The sequence below is a fragment of the Notolabrus celidotus genome, chromosome 6, assembly GCF_009762535.1.
Source record: "Notolabrus celidotus isolate fNotCel1 chromosome 6, fNotCel1.pri, whole genome shotgun sequence".
In the NCBI taxonomy this organism is placed as follows: Eukaryota; Metazoa; Chordata; class Actinopteri; order Labriformes; family Labridae; genus Notolabrus; species Notolabrus celidotus.
Window position 1 is genome coordinate 5,644,742 of NC_048277.1, and position 19,012 is coordinate 5,663,753.

General features: G+C 43.5%; 1 protein-coding gene across 4 annotated transcripts in view; it reads left to right on the forward strand.

The window, feature by feature from the left end:
* slc45a3 (solute carrier family 45 member 3) overlaps positions 1 to 19,012 on the forward strand; it is a 53,363-nt gene that overhangs the window by 25,743 nt on the left and 8,608 nt on the right. For all 4 annotated transcript variants that reach the window (XM_034685578.1, XM_034685577.1, XM_034685576.1 and 1 more), the window contains one exon: positions 9,943 to 10,293. In XM_034685578.1, coding sequence (XP_034541469.1) covers positions 10,146 to 10,293 — 148 coding nt within the window. In that variant the 5' untranslated portion in view covers positions 9,943 to 10,145. The remainder of the gene's footprint in view (positions 1 to 9,942; positions 10,294 to 19,012) is intronic.

Here is a 19,012-nt window from a genome sequence, read left to right on the forward strand (position 1 = left end):
ATTTGCATGGGCCAAAATGATAACAGTCACTCCCCGAGCTCCTGCTGGAGTCATTCTACTGTGTGGAGACGGAAGTGCAAGCTCCCCTGGATTCACCTCATGCAACACACACACACAGACTCCCACACACAACAGCAGGCTATCTAAACCTTGACTGCATTCCTCTGCTGCTCACCTGATAAGTGTGATGTGTGTGTTTCTGTGTGTGATGTCTGATGGAGCCCCTTACAGTAGAAAAGTTGTTCCTAACAGTATTTGAGTATCTCTGTGTTGCCACCGTAGACTGTATGAATAATGGACGTAGTATCCGTGACATCATCCATCTGTTTCTGAAGCGCTGTTTTGAAGCCGATCATTGGCGGGTCCCATATTGGAAATGCTGAACTCAACCTAACTTCGTCCGAGCTAGTATGAGGTAAAGCATTTTCGCTAACAGCTACAGTGTTCCTGTCTTTCATCAAGTCAGCTGTGCCTCTCATAATGGAAAACTCATAATCTTAATTTCTTCGAAATTGCCGCGTTATGAAAATTTCACCCCCCTTACAGTGTGTGCTGATAGAGAAATGAGCTATCCAGACATAAACTGTTTTTTGAACCAGGCTGTACATGTTTATTTCTGCTGTGAAGATCGTCTTTTTTGAATTGGTGTGTATGTGGTTTCCGGTGGTTTGCAGCCAACCTCAAGTGGACGCTCGATGAACTGCAGTTTATAACACTTCCACATGGGCTTCATATTTTAAAACCAGAGGTTGCCACTTGGTTGCCACTCTCAAGTCCCCTCAGAAATAGTGAGGTCAGCTTAGGTCTCTCAGAATCATGGTCATCTTCTCTGCTTTGATTACAGCTCACAGTGTGTGTGCTCTGATTAGAGGCAAAGTGAAATTCGCCCCTGCAGACATGTCTGCAAAATAAACGCCCTTATATTGTGATTCATGTCATTCCCTCAAAGAGCGCCTGTTTATCTGTGTCTGGTGAGTTTCAGCTTCAGAGTAGACATAAAGTTACACAGACACTCCACTCCTGTTTACTTTAGAGCAGAGGACATGGAAACAAAAGGATCCTCTTGTGAGTTACTTGCGGTGAACAAGCCTTAAGTTAGTGGAAGTAATCATCATGATGCAGATTTGTGAAAAGTAAAAATACAAGCTTTGTCCGGTCTTTCTTTATGAAGGAGAGAAGAGCTACTTTGAAAGGTTTGTTGAATGGAGGTTTGATTGATCACTTATGATGCATTCCTTGAAGTTGGTAGATGGTAGGTGGCTTTCAGCGTTGAGCAGATTTGTTGCAAGTTTTAATTTTTTTTAAAGTTATACCTTAGGGGAAATGACGTGTGAAAGGGGCTGTCCGCTATATGGGCGTGCAACTTAAACATAAGGCTGAATCCACGCCCTGAAGTTTGAATTTTTGATCAAGAAGAGATTGTGTTCTACGGCTGATTCATGCTACTGTAGGATTCTTTGACAAAGTAACACATCTTGACAGAACACTGTAAGGGATTGTGTTTCTGCTACAAATGTACCACAAGCAGAAACCAGAACACTTTCCAAAGTCTGGTCCTGCATGTACAGACTCTTTAAAGCAGAATCTGAGAATGTAGATGACTGTATATGAAGGATAAATGTACTGCGTAGGTTTTCCTGGTATTATACTCACTTATTAAAATAACTCTTGACGACACTGATGACATTTCTCTCTCAGGAGCCATGAACTATTAGCTTCCTGTCATCTTTTTGGGTCTTTGAAACCTCAGGGATTTATTCTGAGCCATCGTCTTAATTAGGTGCAGGGATGGAAAGAGGACTTCACATTTTGGCACAGAGATGAGTTTTATTAGACCCTTCAAAGTAAGACAAGGTCGTCCTTCCTGCCCCATTATAAGAAATATGTCAATGTGTCGCACTTCTCTGAGCGGCAGTCCTTAAAATAACAGGTGACAGGTTGACTTTTAATTTAAGGGCGGTGGACAGTACAGGAGGAAGAGAGTATTAGCAGCTTTGAAATGTTGGTTGGTCACATGATTCGCAGTGAAAGGCAGGGTCGGAGGTCACACTGACGGATGTGGGCTTAAGATTACAGGCCGGGGGGTAGGGTCAGCAAAGTCAGAGCTGCCTTTTAAGTGAGGAGAGGCCCAACACAAATCAAACACTAAAGTTTTTATTGTCGTACTCAAACAAGTTCCGTGTTATTATCCAGGCCGTCTGACGCAGAGGGGAACGCTGTGTTTGGACTCCAGAGGTCTGACTGTGTCCTCGTCTGGATGATAGGTCACAGAAAGACGTTAAACAGCTGGTACGAATGAATGAAGGAGAGGTGTACACAAAGGAAGACAGCATTAGAAAAGGTAGATGTCTGTAAATTATAGAAGGAGAATTATTCCACCTAAGATAAAGGTCTCTGCAGGGATAAGAAAGGGGTAATGCACGGTGAACGGGTAGTTATGTTAATTAAAACCCTGACAGGGTGAGACTGAACCGCAATGCCAAGCTGGATTAGAGGACAGGATCCGCTATGATCGAGATCAGATATTACAGTACAAATGTAGCATGCTAATGGAAGCTAATGTTTTTGCCTCTGTGCGAATGATCAGAAGTAAAATGTGCCGGAACAGTTTCCCGCGGATTGATTTGATATGACCTGTCAGGCTTTGGTCTTGTTATGCAGAATTTATTATATCTAATATTGCTGTTATCAAGATGTTTTGACCAATCAGAAATAAGTATTTAACACAGTAAGAAAGCCAGGTGTCCAAATGTTTGGAAATGTTGTTGGGGCACTGGTTTAGCTCAGTGGTTCATCCTGTGCCCTATCTACTGAGGCCCTAGTTTCCACCAAGCGGCAACCTCCAGCCATGAGAATTTAAGCCAAAGTGGAAACTGCAGTTCCTCGAGTCTCCACTTGAGGCTGGCTCCGGAAGTACTCTAAAACACATACACACCAATTCAAAAAGCTGATCTTTACAGCAGAAATAAACATGTTTACAGCCTGGTACAAAAAACGAGTGTAGTCTGGGGTGAATTTTTTCATAACGCGGCAAATTAGAAGATATTTAGATTACGAGTTTACCATTACAAGAGGCACAGCTGACTTCATTGACCGGTGGGAACACTGTGTTGGCTAGGAGGCTCAAAGCCCGCCTCTTTACCTCACACTTGCTAGACAGCAGTTAGGTTGAGTTCAGCATTTCCAATATGGCTCCCGCCAATGATTGGCTTCAAAACAGCGCTTCAGAAACAGATGGATGTCATCACGGATACTACGTCCATTATTTATACAGTCTATGGGTTCCACTCTCACTCTCGGCCCTCTGCTGCGTATCATTTAACACTCTATCTTCTCTATTTGCAAGTCTATCCACCACCCTATCCTCCCAAATAAAGGGATAAAAAGCATGATAATAACTGTTAACATGTCAAACATTACCTTGAAGTTGCATCTGAAAGTTGTTCACACTGCAGTGAGTCCTCCTGGTACACTTACATGTGTGTATGTGTTTTTGTTAGTATCAGTCAGTGCAGTCTTGGAGCAACAATATGACATGCTGTGTACTCTGCTAACACATTCTGTGATGGAAGTGAAGTAGAGTGATAGAAACTAAGCTGACCTCGGGGGTCAGGGTTAGATCCACTTGAATTGATGAGTGGTGTGATTTGCATGAAAAGTCTTAATGCAGGACATCGTGGCTCCATTCAGTGGACTCTGTGCTCTGGCACACTCTGCTTCAGTTCGATTGTCAGTGAATTCAACTGAACACGATGTTGTGATGTACTCCTCTGCTCTCTGAATGTCCCTTCACACATGTCCAAAAATGACTCGTATGACAGGGACCAACTGAGGGAGTGGGGAATGTAATTGGGCTACAGGATGGTGGAGTAGTTACAGGGTTCCTGCTTCGGATCCCTGTCCAGACAGGAGCCTTTATTACCCCTTTCTCACCAACGCTAACCTAGATCTAGTTCAGGGCCGGTGCTCGCACTGGGTTGGAGCTGGTTTAACTTGCAAACCAACTTGGCACCAGTTTGTTTTACCACCTGCTCAAGCCTGTGAAAGAGCCACGTCATGATGTCACTTCTACGTCACTGCTCGCGCCGGGTCTCTTCTAAAATGGATTTAGTCCTTGTCGATCCCTCCAGCTTGTTTTGGATCTCCTGCGAGGACCAAACCCCAAGGAGACCACTGCTTAGCCAACGAATCAATTAGCTTCATCTTTGTTATTTTTTCGCTGCAGGAGAATGGTGATAAACTTGTTTGGTTTGTCTTTTTAGTCACAGCAACCCTGCCCCTCGCCCTTCGGCCCTCGCCCCTGACGTAAGCGGTTTGCGGTTAGACCAGCAAAGAGTTGGTGCCAGTTTTCCTTGTATATGTGTGAAGTTTGCTTGTTCTCTCCATGCATGCGTGGGTTCCCTCTTGGTTCTCTGGCGTCTTCCCACAGTCCAGACTCAGGCTCATTAGGTTTACTGGTCACTCTGAATGACCTGAAGTTGTGAGTGTGTGCATGAATGGTTGTCTGTCTCTGTATATTCAGCCCTATGATTGACCGGCACCCAGGGTTGCTTGTTCAGTCTAGGGTGAACCCTGACTGCTGGGATTGGCTCCAGTCCCCTGATACTCTCAACAGGATGTAGTAAAGAAGATGATTTGATTAGTTGATCAGCAAGAGTGAAACGTAAACTTGAGATGCAACACAACTGCTTACAAAGTCAAAGATTTTTTTGAGCAAAGACGTCGTTTCTGATGGATGAAAGTGTTTTGAACTTATTTAAAAAGTTGTGCATATCCTAAAATTGCATCATATAGATCTTCATACTTCATACATTTGTACCTAGACAAGAGGAAAAGGAGAGACTCAAGAATAACAACCAAACTAAGTTTATGTTGAGGTCTGAGTCAACTGAGAGGCTGAGCTGATAGGAAACTGACTCACACTGGAACAACTCCACACATGGTTTATATTTCCATCTCAAACTACCACAAAGCAAACATTGTGTTGTAAATTTGGCTGTCTGAGACAAATGCATATCATCAGTCCAGCAGTCAAATGTGTGTAACTGACCTGAGGCTGACAGAAGCTTTCTGTCTGAGCTCTGAGGCAGTTCCTTTATCTGTGTGAATGCAAAAGAACGGCAGTGGATGAATTGAGTGCTGAAGAATAGAGAGCAGTTCATCGGTACAAGGTGATAGCAGCTGATTCGTCCATTGATATCTGACCAGAGTAATTTGAATTATACACGAGAAGGGAAAATGGAAATATTTAGGATGGTAGAGTGACTAAAAGAGAGGCCATGAGGTGTATAAAGTCAAATAGGTATGCAAAGTACAACACCAACGGGCAACGGGAAAATGCATGACCAGTTATGGAGGGGGGTGTCGTTCCTTCAAAGTGACAGACCTGCAGAGGATTCTGGTCTCTGACAGGGGACTTCCACCAGATCCGTGTCCGGTCTGTCTCCGATCTGCTGCGGTCCGGCTCCACAGGACGGCCGGACAGATGGAGACATGTGACCGAGGTATTCCCGCGGTAATCACTTAATCAAGGATTCTCCTCCTCTCTTCATCCATGTTGTCTTTATCGTCCTCTGAAAACCTCTGACCTGTTGACTCCAGGCCTGGCTCCGCTCATCATGACGGTTTGTTGTTGTAGTTAAGTGAAATACGATCTGGTGATAACACAGAGTGTTTTATTCTGAAAATTAACCAGATGTTTTCATTTTATTTTGGTGCCTGACTTCCTGTCCCATTCCATCTGCTCTGTGCTAATTGATGCGTCATGTTCCGGCATCCAGCAAAAATAGAAGTCTTGTGTATCTGATCCGTTGTGTTCTGACCTGCCGGATTAGAGACGCAGCCTGACCACAACAGATACAACACATTGACTAGAACTAAAACTTATGAGATCCGGTGCTGTGACGGACCGGGGACGGATATGGTGGAATTTGGCCGTGAGTCTGGCTCCCCCCATGCCGCTGAGGTCTTGATATTATGGAGGCATTACAAGTAGAGCAGTATTCATTAAAGGTTGCCTCATCTTAAATTGCATATGCTGTTAAGAGAGCAGGGAGAGGTTTGCAGGGAAGCAGTAAAGCCGGTCCTGCTGTCCCTCCATGCACACAGTCGGGTCTGTCACTGTGCAGGAAGGCCACGGTGCTGCAACCATTCAGCCCGAGCCAAACACAGCCAGACCCTCCTGCTGAGGTTTCTGCAGCCACAGCCGTGACTGCTTGTGGCTGTGATGTCATCCCAGAGCAATTCCTTCCTCTCTTTGCTTCCAAACCCTGTTGTCTGCTCGAGAGACCCCCACCTCCACTCTGCCCACCCAACAGCACACACACACACACACACACACACACACACACACACACACACACACACAGCCTCTGTGTCCTACCATCCATATGAACTGTGCGTTAATAAAAGACTTGGAAATAGACTTGATACCTCACTATATCACATTTCTCTCCCTGGCACAATGTATACAAAGCCTGTTTTGTATTGTACAAAAACCGCTCAGAGTCATTAGAGCTGTTTTTTAGGGGCCTGCGGCTGAATGGAGCTCAGTAATGGAGCTGTGGGAGAGCTGACAAAAGAAGCCCCCCACCAACACTACCTCTTCTCTCTGCCCTGCTCAGACTGTAGTGTTTAAACACATGAGGGGATGGTGGGAGCCTCTGCTCTAACATGTTCATATGTTGGTGTCTCTAAGGCTCTGGGGAGACGATGAAGGGCAAGACCAGAGCACACTGTAGAGTCAGTGGTGTCTTTAAGGGACAGGTGGAATGACTGGATGAAGTTCTGCTCTCTGCTGATGCCACAAGTGGTCTGATGGTCCGAGACCACCAGATTTAAAACAAACACTTTATTCTAGCTGGACTGACATCCATGCAATCATCTCTCAGTCCTCCCTCACGTCTGTCCTGACCCTCACTTGCCATCGCCACCCGGGTCAAGACTTCAGCAACCATTCAATTTACAAAACCCTGGAATCTGACTCACATGTGGTCCGACGTCCAGACAAGCTGTGGTTGCTTGGGTGGACCAATCCGATTTCTCTATTTTTGCCACTGGGGGCCCTTTCTGTTTTCTGTGAGAACGTCTGACACAGAGTCAGCTGGGGAGGCAATAGAGGCATTCACACTCCAGGACCATAAAGGCATAACCAGTCGTGGGCAGATATGTCAAAAGGCTCCTCTTAGAATGCAGGTCAGAGACGGGGCCTGACCTCAGGGGCTGTGGAAGGACGAGGGAGAAATGCAGAGATGAGGAGGGAGGAGGAAGAGGGGGGTGATTGTACATTTACTTACACACAGAATATGTTGGTAGGGGGTTGTAGTGGCCAGACAGGCTGCAGGGGCAAAGGCTGGTCCCCTGATGAGTGTCTTTCAGTGCGCCAAGGCTGGGTGGGAATGAGATCTGACGGGTGTGAAATGGTCCTCTTTCTCAGTGACCCAGGCCCCTGCGAGGTCCAGCCTGCTCACACTGTCGCTTTGTCCCGCAGGTTCTCAAAGAACCCGAGTATCAAAGGACTCATGAAGACCAGGCTGAGGCAGAGTGAATGCTTGAGGAGCCTGATGGCATCACTGACGACATTCAGATAACGTTTATGATTACAGTGATGTGACAGGCACAAGGAGGTCTGGACAGGAGCTGTAGTCTGTTGACCATAGACTGTATAAATAATGGACGTAGTATCTGTGACGTCACCCATCTGTTCCTGAGCGCTGTTTTGAGCCAAAACGTCAGCGGCAGCCATATTTGTAATGGGGAACTCATCAAAAAGAGTGTGACGTAAAGAGGCGGGGTTTGAGCCTCCTAGCCAATGGCTACAGTGTTCCCGCCTGTCAATCAAGTCAGTCATGTCCTTATTTGGACAAAAACTCATTATCTTAATATCTTCTTAACTTTTGCGTTATAAACAAATTCTGCCCCCGTACAGTGTGTGCTGACAGAGAAATTAGCGATGTAGACCCAAGCTGTTTTTTGAACCAGGCTGTAAACACGTTTATTTTAAATATTAAAGATCGTCATTTTTGAATTGGGGTGTATGTGGTTTCCAGTGTTTCTGCAGCCAGTCTCAAGTGGATTCTTAATGAATATCAGTTTATAACACTTCCGCATGGGCTTCATATTTTGAGGCCAGAGGTTGCCGCTTGGTGTTGACAGTGATTTGCGTGCGTGACTGTAACATTGAAGGACTGCTGAGTTGATGGTTGAAGCTTCATGTCGCAATACTCCTAACATGTCTGGATTCTTGAGAAATCACTATTCATATCCGTCTCCGCGTCTTAGCCAGCAGATTTCTGAACATGTTACCTAACGGAGGATACATTTCCCTGAAATGCTTCATGAATCTGATTAGATCACTCACTGAGTGAGCACAGCTCCGTGGTTACCCAAGTCCTGTTGGAAATGATGACATTGATTTTGCTTTCTGGCAGAGAACAGATGGGCAGCATTGGCAGAGAAATTTCACACAGAATGCAAATATAGCACCTTGTTGTTTCTGTTTCTGCGGCTGTTCTGACTGTTCCTGCTCTTTCCCTCTGCTTTAAAAGAACTCACACCTCAGAGGAGGATGATGACGTCAGTGGAGATCTTGGTTCTGCTTTTTGATTTTGCTCAGCAGGAAGCAGAGATATGTATTCAAGGCATGTCGCTTCATCAGGACATGTCGTTTCATCTCTACTTAAATGTCTTGGAATTTGCCTTTAGTGGCGTTTTTTGGTCAAACAACATTCAGATTCAGAGATATGTATTCAAGGCATGTGGCTTCATCAGGACATGTTGTTTCCTCTCTACTTAAATGTCTTTGAATTTGCCTTTCGTGGCGTTTTTTGGTCCAACACGTGATTTAAGTTATTCAAAGACTGAAATCAGTTCACATGTTTGGGATTATCTTACCATTATGTATGAAATGGAGAGTGTAAGCTATTGTCACTGGACAGAATATCCCTTGAGGTGTAGTGGACTCGTCTGTCAGTGTGGGATAATGTGCAGAAAATAACCAGGAGACAGTTCTCGTGTGTCAACTTAGTGTTTGGCTCTTCTTTTATAAACACAACCTAAACTCTGACGTGAACACGACTCCTTGATGAAACAGCAGATGACTTTTCTTTTTTACATTACGTTACATTAAAGCTTCTGCTGTAAGCCCAGCAGGGTAAAACATGCTGTGTAACATCATCCCTCTCACATGGGACTTAATCCACCTCCTGCTTCACAGCCTCTTTCTAGTGACACTTCTGCTCAGGTGCTAAAATTGTCTCTTGCACACTGAGCAGAACAATGGTAGTAATCTTAGAAAATGTCTCGAAGGCGGGCTGGAGTACGTGAGAGAGCTGAATAATAAGACTAATGGCAGGGTTGGCAAAGAGAAGGCTGTGTTTTAGATCCTCCCACTAATAACAGAGTTATTATAGTAAAGGGAAAGGAAGAGGTAGAATGAAAAGAGATGGGAAATTATACCTTAAAGACTCTCTCTTCTAAGAGTGGTGTTCAAACCCTAACAGAGAATGTTTTGAGACTAAAAAAGATGAGCAAAGCAGCAGGGTAAGAAGAACTCTCCTGGCAAATGGCTGAGTGTGTTTGCCACGTCTCTGCAGCTGACTCATCTCCTATGTCCGCCTGTTGTTGTTCCTGCTGTCCTGAATCTGTTGGTGGTGGAGCTGAGAATGTATCAATATCATCCTCGTGACTGTCGCTGCTGTTTCCGTGTTTCCAGAAAATATGTTGGAATCTGTTTTGATTGGATTCTGATGCCGGTGAATGTTTGCGAGGGCTTCACAGCGGGCCATTCCTGCATTCTTCACCTGGATGTCTGATTTCAGGTTGCATCAGTGAGACAGATTGGTAACAGCAGCGGAAAGAAAACAAAGTGTGACGTGCTGTAAAGTGTATAACACAGGCTGTTGAAAAGTTGTTGAAACTTTGTCCTGTTTCTGTCTTCTTCAGATCCAGAATGCTGACAGGACGATGAATCCCCCAGGCCATCTGAGACATCCACGTGACTGTGCTGCTGTCCCTCCTCGACAGCCCTCTGGTCCCACCGGGGCACCATCTGCCTCCCCACGCTCGCCCCCTTGTCCCTCCCCCCTCCCCTGCCCCCAGTAGTGGCCATCCCAGAGGGGGAGAAAGGCGAGCCCGCCCCTGTAAATATGACTGGATGGAGGTCTCAGTGGCGTCTCGTCCTGCTGAACTCCCTGACCTGTGGCCTGGAGATCTGTGTGGCAGCTGGGATCACATACGTGCCCCCGCTGCTGCTGGAGGCTGGAGTGGAGGAGCGCTACATGACCATGGTGCTAGGTAAGGACCTGATAACGACCACAAGAAGGGGGATCTGGTTACAGGCCTCTCTCACTGTTGTGTATTTCTTCTTCTTCACTCTTTCTTAAAGCTTTTAACTTAATTCATATTTCCATTGAGGCTTATTAACTGACCACAAGTTTGTTTCTTGTCCAAGAGTTTTAAATGTAAGGTTTTTATAATCCATAGTGCCTTTTACTGATTTTACTCTGTTTAAAGACGCCGAGTTAGAAATGAGCTTTAACCTGTTCAATCTTATTTCTTTTTTTACACCGGTTAAATAAAAACCATAACACAAATGGAACACACTTTTTATATTTTAAATATCATTATTGAGTTTTCATCACATATATGTATTTATATACATATATATAGAAAACACAACAATACAAAAAATAATTAAACATAGAAAACACCAGGGTTGGGCAGTAATATTCCACATTGCCACAAATGGTATAGTAATGTGCAGGACAAGTAAAGGCCAAATTCCACCAGATCCGTCTCCGGTCTGTGTCCAATCCGTCATGGCACCGGATCTGATAGGTTAGTTCCTATTCTAGTCAATGTGTTAACTTCCACTGGATCCGCTCAGTTGCGTTCAGGCTGCATCTCTGATCCGGCAGGTCGAAATGCAACCGATCAGATACGAAGACTCCTGTTTTTGCCGAATGCTGGAACAGGACGCAGCAGATGGAGCGGGGCAAGAAGTCAGGCACCAAAACAAAATGAAAACATCCGGATCATTTTCAGAATAAAACACTCTGTGTTATCGTTAGATCGTTTTTAAACTTAACTACAACAACAAAATGTCATTATGAGCGGAGCCAGGCCTGGAGTCAACAGGTCAGTGGTTTTCAGAGGACCAGAAAGACAACATGGATGAGGAGAGGAGGAGGGGAATCCTTGATTCAGTGATTGCCATGGGAAAACCTTGGTCACATGACCCCGGATGTCCAGCGGTCCTGCTCCATGCTTCGTTCTGAAAACACAACCGGTGGGTGGTGACTGATGAGAGAGCATGAAGCTGGACCGCAGAGGATCGGAGACAGACCGGATACGGATCTGGTGGAAGTCCCGTGTTAGACAAACAAGTCCTTTTGGCAGTGACAGTAATACCTGATATAGCTCAATAGCCCTTCCCACCCTCTAATCCCCAGCTCTCCTGAAAAAATGTAGGCATAATATCTAACAGTTAGTTTGCAGAGCATCACACAGAGTCAGATCTTACTTCTTATGCCAAGGACCGGATCAAAGCTCATCTAATGATGATTTAGTTTGAGTGTTATAAAAGTAGGTTGGGAAAGGTTCCCATGTCTCATAGAATTTCCTTTTTGAGCTACTGACAGAAAAACGTAACATCTCAAGTTTGAGACAGGACATTACATCCTGACACCACTGGTCAAGCGTGGGCAGAGCAGCACCCTTTTGTAGGATTTCACATCTGGCCAAGAGCAAGGCAAAAGCGACCATGCGGTGTTCTGTTGAAGTCAGATCGGGGTTATCTCCACTGCCAACACAAAACAGGACAACAGTAGGGCTAAGGTGAAGAGTTTTCCTTTGTCACAGGTGGGAGTTATATCGGAGTAGATGCTGGACAGCTTAACCTTGGACATGTGAGCCCTGTGGACCACCTTAAATTGAAGTAGACAGTGTCAAGCACAGATGGAGGATTTATGTATTGATGATAGAATGGAGTCCCATTGGTCATCAGAGATGTGTCCCATGTCCTGTTCAGCATCGAAATGATATTGTGTAACTTGGACAGCCTACCTCTGGACAGTGGGTCAAAGGAAAGAAAGGTATTGATTGGGAGAGCGTTGGGTACTGAAGGGAAACAAGGAAATGGAATACTTTGTAATGAGTTGTTATGGATGTCAGAAGAAGTATTTGTAAATCAGATTAGACTGGAATGCATGTTTTTATAAAAAAAAGCGTCCTTCCTTGTTTCCTTCCTTGTCCAGTGGAAGCAAAGTTTCTTTGTGGTGGGGGGTATTGCTGGGAAGCATTCCTCGGCCTTAGGTCTCCTATCTTCTTTCCTATTCAGGTCATAAAAAGATAATTGAGGCCGTTATATAAACTAGTGGACAAATCACCAGGTTTTTCGTAAATGTGGTAATTATGTGCTAATTTCAAGGAAGCAGTTGGGCAAATTATCAGAGGTACACTGTTGCTTATCTCAGTTCATTGACATCACACAGCACTTTGAAAAGAAGGAGCAACTATGATCCACTATTTGAGCTGGTTCCTCATTGACTGGTTTGTCAGTATCTTGATCCAGAGAATGGAGATAAAGTTGTGTGCAGTCTGGTTAAACGGGTGTATAATCACTCAACCAGATCAAGGTGTAACCAGCTCATGCATGTGGATGTTAACCTTCACGTAGGACTAAAGGCTGGTGGTGCTAGCTCTCATAGTGTTAGCTACACTCAGCAAACCAATCTGACATTGTTTACCAGCAGACTCTGCGATCCTATGTTTAGCCAGATTAAATACATTGAGCTCAATTTTGTAGTATTTTTTCTTACTTTTAGACTGGTCGGTTTGATAATTGTATTTTATTCTTCTGGTATTTATTTTATTTTATTTAAATTGATTTTATTGTATTTTTTGTTTTTAAAGTATTTCATATCACATTCCTCTATCTTGTTTTAGCCTTGTATCATTTTAACTGTTTCTGTCGTTTTCTGTCTCTGTTATTCTGTGAAGCACTTTGGGCTGCATGCTTGAATAGATGAAAGGTGCCATATAAATAAAAATTAGTTGAGAGTTGAGTTGAGTGGGAAAGTGCACGGAGCAGTAAGGACTGCACGTTTCACTGATATTATACCTAAAACAGGGTTACCACTGAAAAGCAGAGGGCTCATTTGGCCAAAACAAAAAACCTTTAACCAGCTGACTGACCCAGATGTAGCTCTAAAAATGTTGATTTCAAGACATAAAGCAAGCAGCATGTGTCTGAATTCAGACTGTTGACCAGACAGGTGACAGACTGTCTCTCAGCTTTAAATCCATCACTTCTGTTTTAACTGCTGACGTGTGAGCCAGTGACACCACACAAACCACAACACCCGTCCACTTTTCATTAAATATTTCCTATAGTAAAGCTCATAATGTACACTACCAGTCAAAAGTTTGGAAACACCTTCTCATTAAAGGGTTTGTGTTTATTTTAATTATTATAAACACTGTAGATTAATACTGAAGACATCAAAACTATGAAATAACATATATGGAATTATTGAATGAACAAAAAAGTGTTAAACAAAGCAGAATATGTTTTATATTTTAGATTCTGTAAAGTAGCCCCCTTTTTCCTTCATGACAGCTTTGCACACTCTTGGTATTCTCTCAGTCTGCGTCATGAAGTGGTCTCCTGGAATGGTTTCTAATTAACATGAGCCTTGTCAAGAGTTCATTTGTAGAATGACTTGCCTTCTTAAAGCTAGGGTTGGTAGTCTCGGAAAACCAGCATGAATTTGAATGTAGCTTTTCCTCATGACTCCATCTAACCCCTCCCCTCCTCCCTCAGAGCTCCTCCAAAACGACGCCCGCCCGCTCACATGCACGAGCGCCGCTGATTCTCGACCATATGATGGTGACTGATTCAAAACCGGTCCTCACCAAAACATTATCATAGTGAAAGTTAAAAACACAAACAAACATGGCTGCTGTTAGTACTCACAACTGTCATGCTAGCATTATCCAGTTGTACCGGTGACACGATATCAGGAGAAAAGTTATAACACATATAATACTGTAACAACTCTACTGTTTGTTAAACGTGTTCAGTGTAGATGTTCTTCATTCCTACAGTGTTGACGGTCAGTGAAGGCATCAGGAGAGGTGTAGAGAGTGCGAGTGTGAGAGAGGAGAGGAGAAGTTGTTCATTCATTCAAACATTGATTGTTGTTTTGTTGGTTGGTGTGATCACGGCCGACAGTGACCGGTTATTAAAGCTCAACGTGTTCACGAATCGGCTCATCATCACTACAGCGTCCTGACGGACGCTACAATACATATATATTTTCTGTGGGACTTACTGAACGTCATTAATTATTCTGCTTGTTGGTGAGAGCTTTTTAGACTCTGATCCGGACTACAGTCCTGAGCAAAGCACATCATCAGGTCAGAGGGGACAGGCCCGAGGACGAGCGAGAGGGGCAGTAAATAGAGTCTGGGGAAGTAGAGGCAGGAGACGGGGACTCGGAGGAGTGCACGCCAGGGAAACGTACGCGCAGGAGGCGGTCAGAACGGCTGGACGGGATTTGATTGGTTTAAATTTTGGGGAGCCAAAAAACGGTGATTGGTTGGTGTTTTCCCAGGTTTACTCCGGCTGTAGATAGCAGTTTTTTTTCACTCTTTTTTAGGAACACATCATGTATTGATTGCCATCAGGACATAAAGATCATTTTAACCAGTATGACAAAAAGTGTATCTAAATCTGATTACCAACCCCAGCTTTAATGTGTTTGAGACCATCAGTTGTGTTGTTCAGAGGTAGGGTTAGTACACAATGGATAGCACTATTTGACTACTGTTGTAATCCAGATTATGGCAATCCCAGATTATTTCATAGTTTTGATGTCTTCAGTATTAATCTACAATGTTGAAAATAATTAAAATAGATAAAAAACATTGAATGAGAAGGTGTGTCCAAACTCTTGACTGGTAGTGTACATGTTATGTTGAGACTTTGCAAGAGAGGCATTCAATTAAATATACATTATTTTGAAGGCTTTGAGCTGTTTGTCATTCCTATGAGTTTCAAAAATAAAAAAAACGTTTTAAGACTTTTAGAAAGTAAAACCAGCTCTCAGGATCTACAGGCTTCAGAACACTGGAGTAGTAAAGGTCGGAGACATCAGATCTAGATCGTTTATTGCACTTTACATTCTGTGAAGCAACATATCCAGGACTTCTGGGAGGAGCTGTGGAAAGAAAGTGGCTCTCTTTGTTGTGTGTGTGCAGTCTTGTGTATCTACACACCACAGACACTGGATGGAGAATGTGCATCTGATGACCACATCATTAAGTCTGGCTAACACATAATTCAATTTAGTCTGTGGTTGTGTAATCGTGGTCTCACACCCTTCAGTCTCACAGTAAGAATGTCACTGTGACTGTTGGAAGTCTTTCTGATGTCAACATTCAGACAGGTTTGTGAAAGCTCATCTTCATGCTGATAAATCAGAGGCATGCATGTACATCCACACGATTAGCATCCCCATACAGTACATATCTGTGCACTGTAAGTAAGTTTACTGGTGAGCGATGTGAATAGTTGCATTATCCTGTCAGCCCAAATAGCTTTCACATGCTCTTCACTAAAGGCTCCTCTTTGATACATTGTCTTGTGACTCTACAGATGATAGTTACAGCTTCACCAAACTAAAAGGCTCCGTGCGGATGACACAAGTGTCTATTCAAGTATTGAGATGAAAAAACATACACTTCTCCTTTTCCTTTTTGTAGCTGCAGCCAGAGATGTGAAGAAAAATGATCCCATTGTCGATTTCCTCCCAAAAACATGCAGCTCTGTAAGCCAATCTGGAAGCTGCACTCAACCTAACTCTCATTGTGCCGTGTTGTAATGGAGTGCCTGCGTGTTCCTTAAATGAAGACAGATATTGTGTCTTGGGAGGGTTAAAGCTAATTTCCCCGAGCAGCAGTGTCAGGTTCTCAGACGGCTGTTTTCTACTTTTACTAATCACCGTTTGTCGGCTGCTTCATCCTCCAGTTGTTACTTTCTTTCTCCGGTTTCCTCTCTGCCAGCCTGGAGGATAATGAGCTCTCCATTATTCTCTCTGCTTTAGACCGAGTTAGGCATGTAGAGCATCGCGTGGAATGTGACACGTTTTTATATCAGGCAGGACGGATCGTATGAGAGGTGTGTGCAGAGGTTAACACACTGATTTGTGTGTGTAAACAAAGCTGGAGAGCAGCTTGTATTGTATTCAGATGCTGGAAGGCATGAGTTGGTGTGTGTGTGATATAGCGTATTCCAGGGAGTCGCAGTGATATGGTGAGTCCTCCAGCTGTAGATGGTGAGGACTGCTGTGACGGGCCTCCACAGCTGCACTGAGAGGAAATGTGTTGGAGGTGCTGACTGCTGGCTACAGTCGTCTTATCTGTCTTTCTCAAATTGCCAGCCCGTCTCTTCACTGTTGTTCTTTCAGGCACCAGAAACACACTTGTTGCGTTTCTTTCCCTGTAATTCAGTTCCTTGTGAAGCTGTTAGCTGTACTACAAATGGCCCTTGTTTAAGTTGTGGAATTCAGTCATGCTTCTTTTGCTGTGAAGGTTTTGACCTCTAGGGGCGCTGGAGAGCAATGTTGGAGAGGAGATGAGAAGGAGAACATCTTTGTGTTGTTTGAATCTTAATTTTGTAAGCATGTCTGAAAGAACAATGAAGATATAGGAAACATTAAAGGTGCAGTGCATAGAAATGTGAATATTTTGTAATATCTAGCGAGAGATTCTAGACTGAAACCCTCACTTGGTCACCGCTCCTGTCAGTGAAGCTCCTGTGATGCATGATGAGTATGATCCTTTGTGTGTCAACTTTTTACTACTGAAAAAATGTATCAATACAAACTATTTTATGCACACCATCACTGTCTTCTTCTTCCTCTTCCATTTGGTGCATTTTGGGATGCCATCACTAAATAAAAAAATGCATATGTAACTAGTTTGTCCGTAGAGTATGGCGGTGAAAGATGGTAGCCTGTGCAAGGGGAGTGCTCCTTTTGTAGATCAAAAAAGTCTCATTCTAAACCCTGGTTTATACTAGTGTAGCCTACACACGTAGGTCCGCATAGTGCTGGGCGATTTTGAAAATTATGTTATCACAATAACATTTTTTAATCAGTCTATCGATAATTATCACAATAAATATCAAATCATTATTTCATTTAAATGTAAAGTCAGATTTTTGCTCCAGAGTAAAAGTTGAAGAAACCAGACAGTTTGTTAGTTTGTATCTGGATTTAGTTTCTGATGAACTTCTTGAATCCATCATTTCAGACGGTGCTGACAGGAAGCCGGTCTTTAATGTAAGATGAGATTTTTGTGATTTTAGTTTGTAGATTCTTATTTTTCTCAGGTTGAGGTTATTTCCATAATTTGATTTAAATTTACAACAAATATAAATTAAATTGTGTACTGTGTATGAGTTTAGTAGAGTATTGTTTTGAGTTGTGCTCTCCCCTTTAAGATTACTAAGGGTTACGGGCAGAGTGATTCCCACAGTGCAGTGAATGCATCACGATTATTCAGTGTTCAGTTCTCCTACGGTCGTGGTCAACATGAAACGTGTTCACAGCAGAAGTTGTCTGTGTTCTTCCTCTACCCACATCCTGAAAGTATATTTAATGAAGTGTATGAAGTTAATAGTTAACTCAGAGTCGACTCAGTGTCAGACTAACGACTCTGCTTTGAGCTGGTAGGTTTTGAGTTTTCTTCAGTGTCACTGTCGCTCTTCTCAGCTGTGTTTTATATTCCACTCCAAACGTCTTTAAGCCCTGCCTACCTCTCATCCTGCGACATGATTGGCTGTTCAATGCCGTCTTCTACTTCTGTCTAATGTTGGGTAAGGCTCATTAGTGCACTTATTTCCAGTGGTTGAGGGGTGTAATTACAGGTTTATTTCTATCAAATTTTTATTGAATATTTGTCATATTTATATTTAGAAAAATGATATAGCGCTAATTATCGTTATCGAATTATCTCCCAGCACTAGGTTCGCGTAGCTCCCCTACCTATGCACGTAGCTCCCCTACCTATGCACGTAGCTCCCCTACCTATGCACGTAGCTAACGCATACTCCTCCTAAATGTAACTACGCGTTGAATTCACGCGGACCACAAGCTCTGTGATTGGTCCCCACAGCATCATTGTATTTCCTGCATTTAAAGCACTTCCAGGATCCCCGCACATCGGCCGTGCAATAAATCTCCTCTGACGTCTCCCTTCTATTCTCCCCTGTAAACACTGCTAATTAACTTCATACGTTCTGAATCACTGTGAAAGAGTAATCAGAGAACGTAGCGGGGCCGGAAACAGGCGGCCCAACTATCAGAGTGACCACACTGCCCTCAAGTGTTTCGGCTGAGAATTGCTGCGCCTCACGGACACATCGACACAGAAGTATAGTGCTCATGTCTGCGTTGACCACTGCTGCGTAGGGTCGACGCAGAAGTATAAACCAGCCTTGAGTTAACAAAAACAAAACTAGATTTATATTCAGCTGATTATACACTTATTTAAACATACACATGAATACTATATTCCATTTCTGTTCCACTGAATGCTGCTGATCACGACACACTGTGACTTTGAATGCAGATCAAATCATGCTACTCTACATCGATGACTCCACAAGGTGCCTTTGAGAAGTTAAACAATAGCCTAAAGATTCTGGTGTTTAGATATGCATATGTCCACGGCGTGCTCTAATTATCCAAACTGGACCACATATAGAGCCAGAGCTGATGGAGGTTTACCTTCAGGCAGCGGGCCATCTGTAGAAACCGTCAGCAGCAGTCAGTGAAGGGGCACATGTAGACCGACCCCTTATAGAGCGACAGCAAGGAGTCGACGTGAACACTATACTTTATTATTCTTATTTTTTTTTACTAAATTGTTAAGTGGGAAAGCTTTAGAGTAAAATTGACACATCATACATTTGTAAATTCATATTTTGCACACACATCATGTGTCC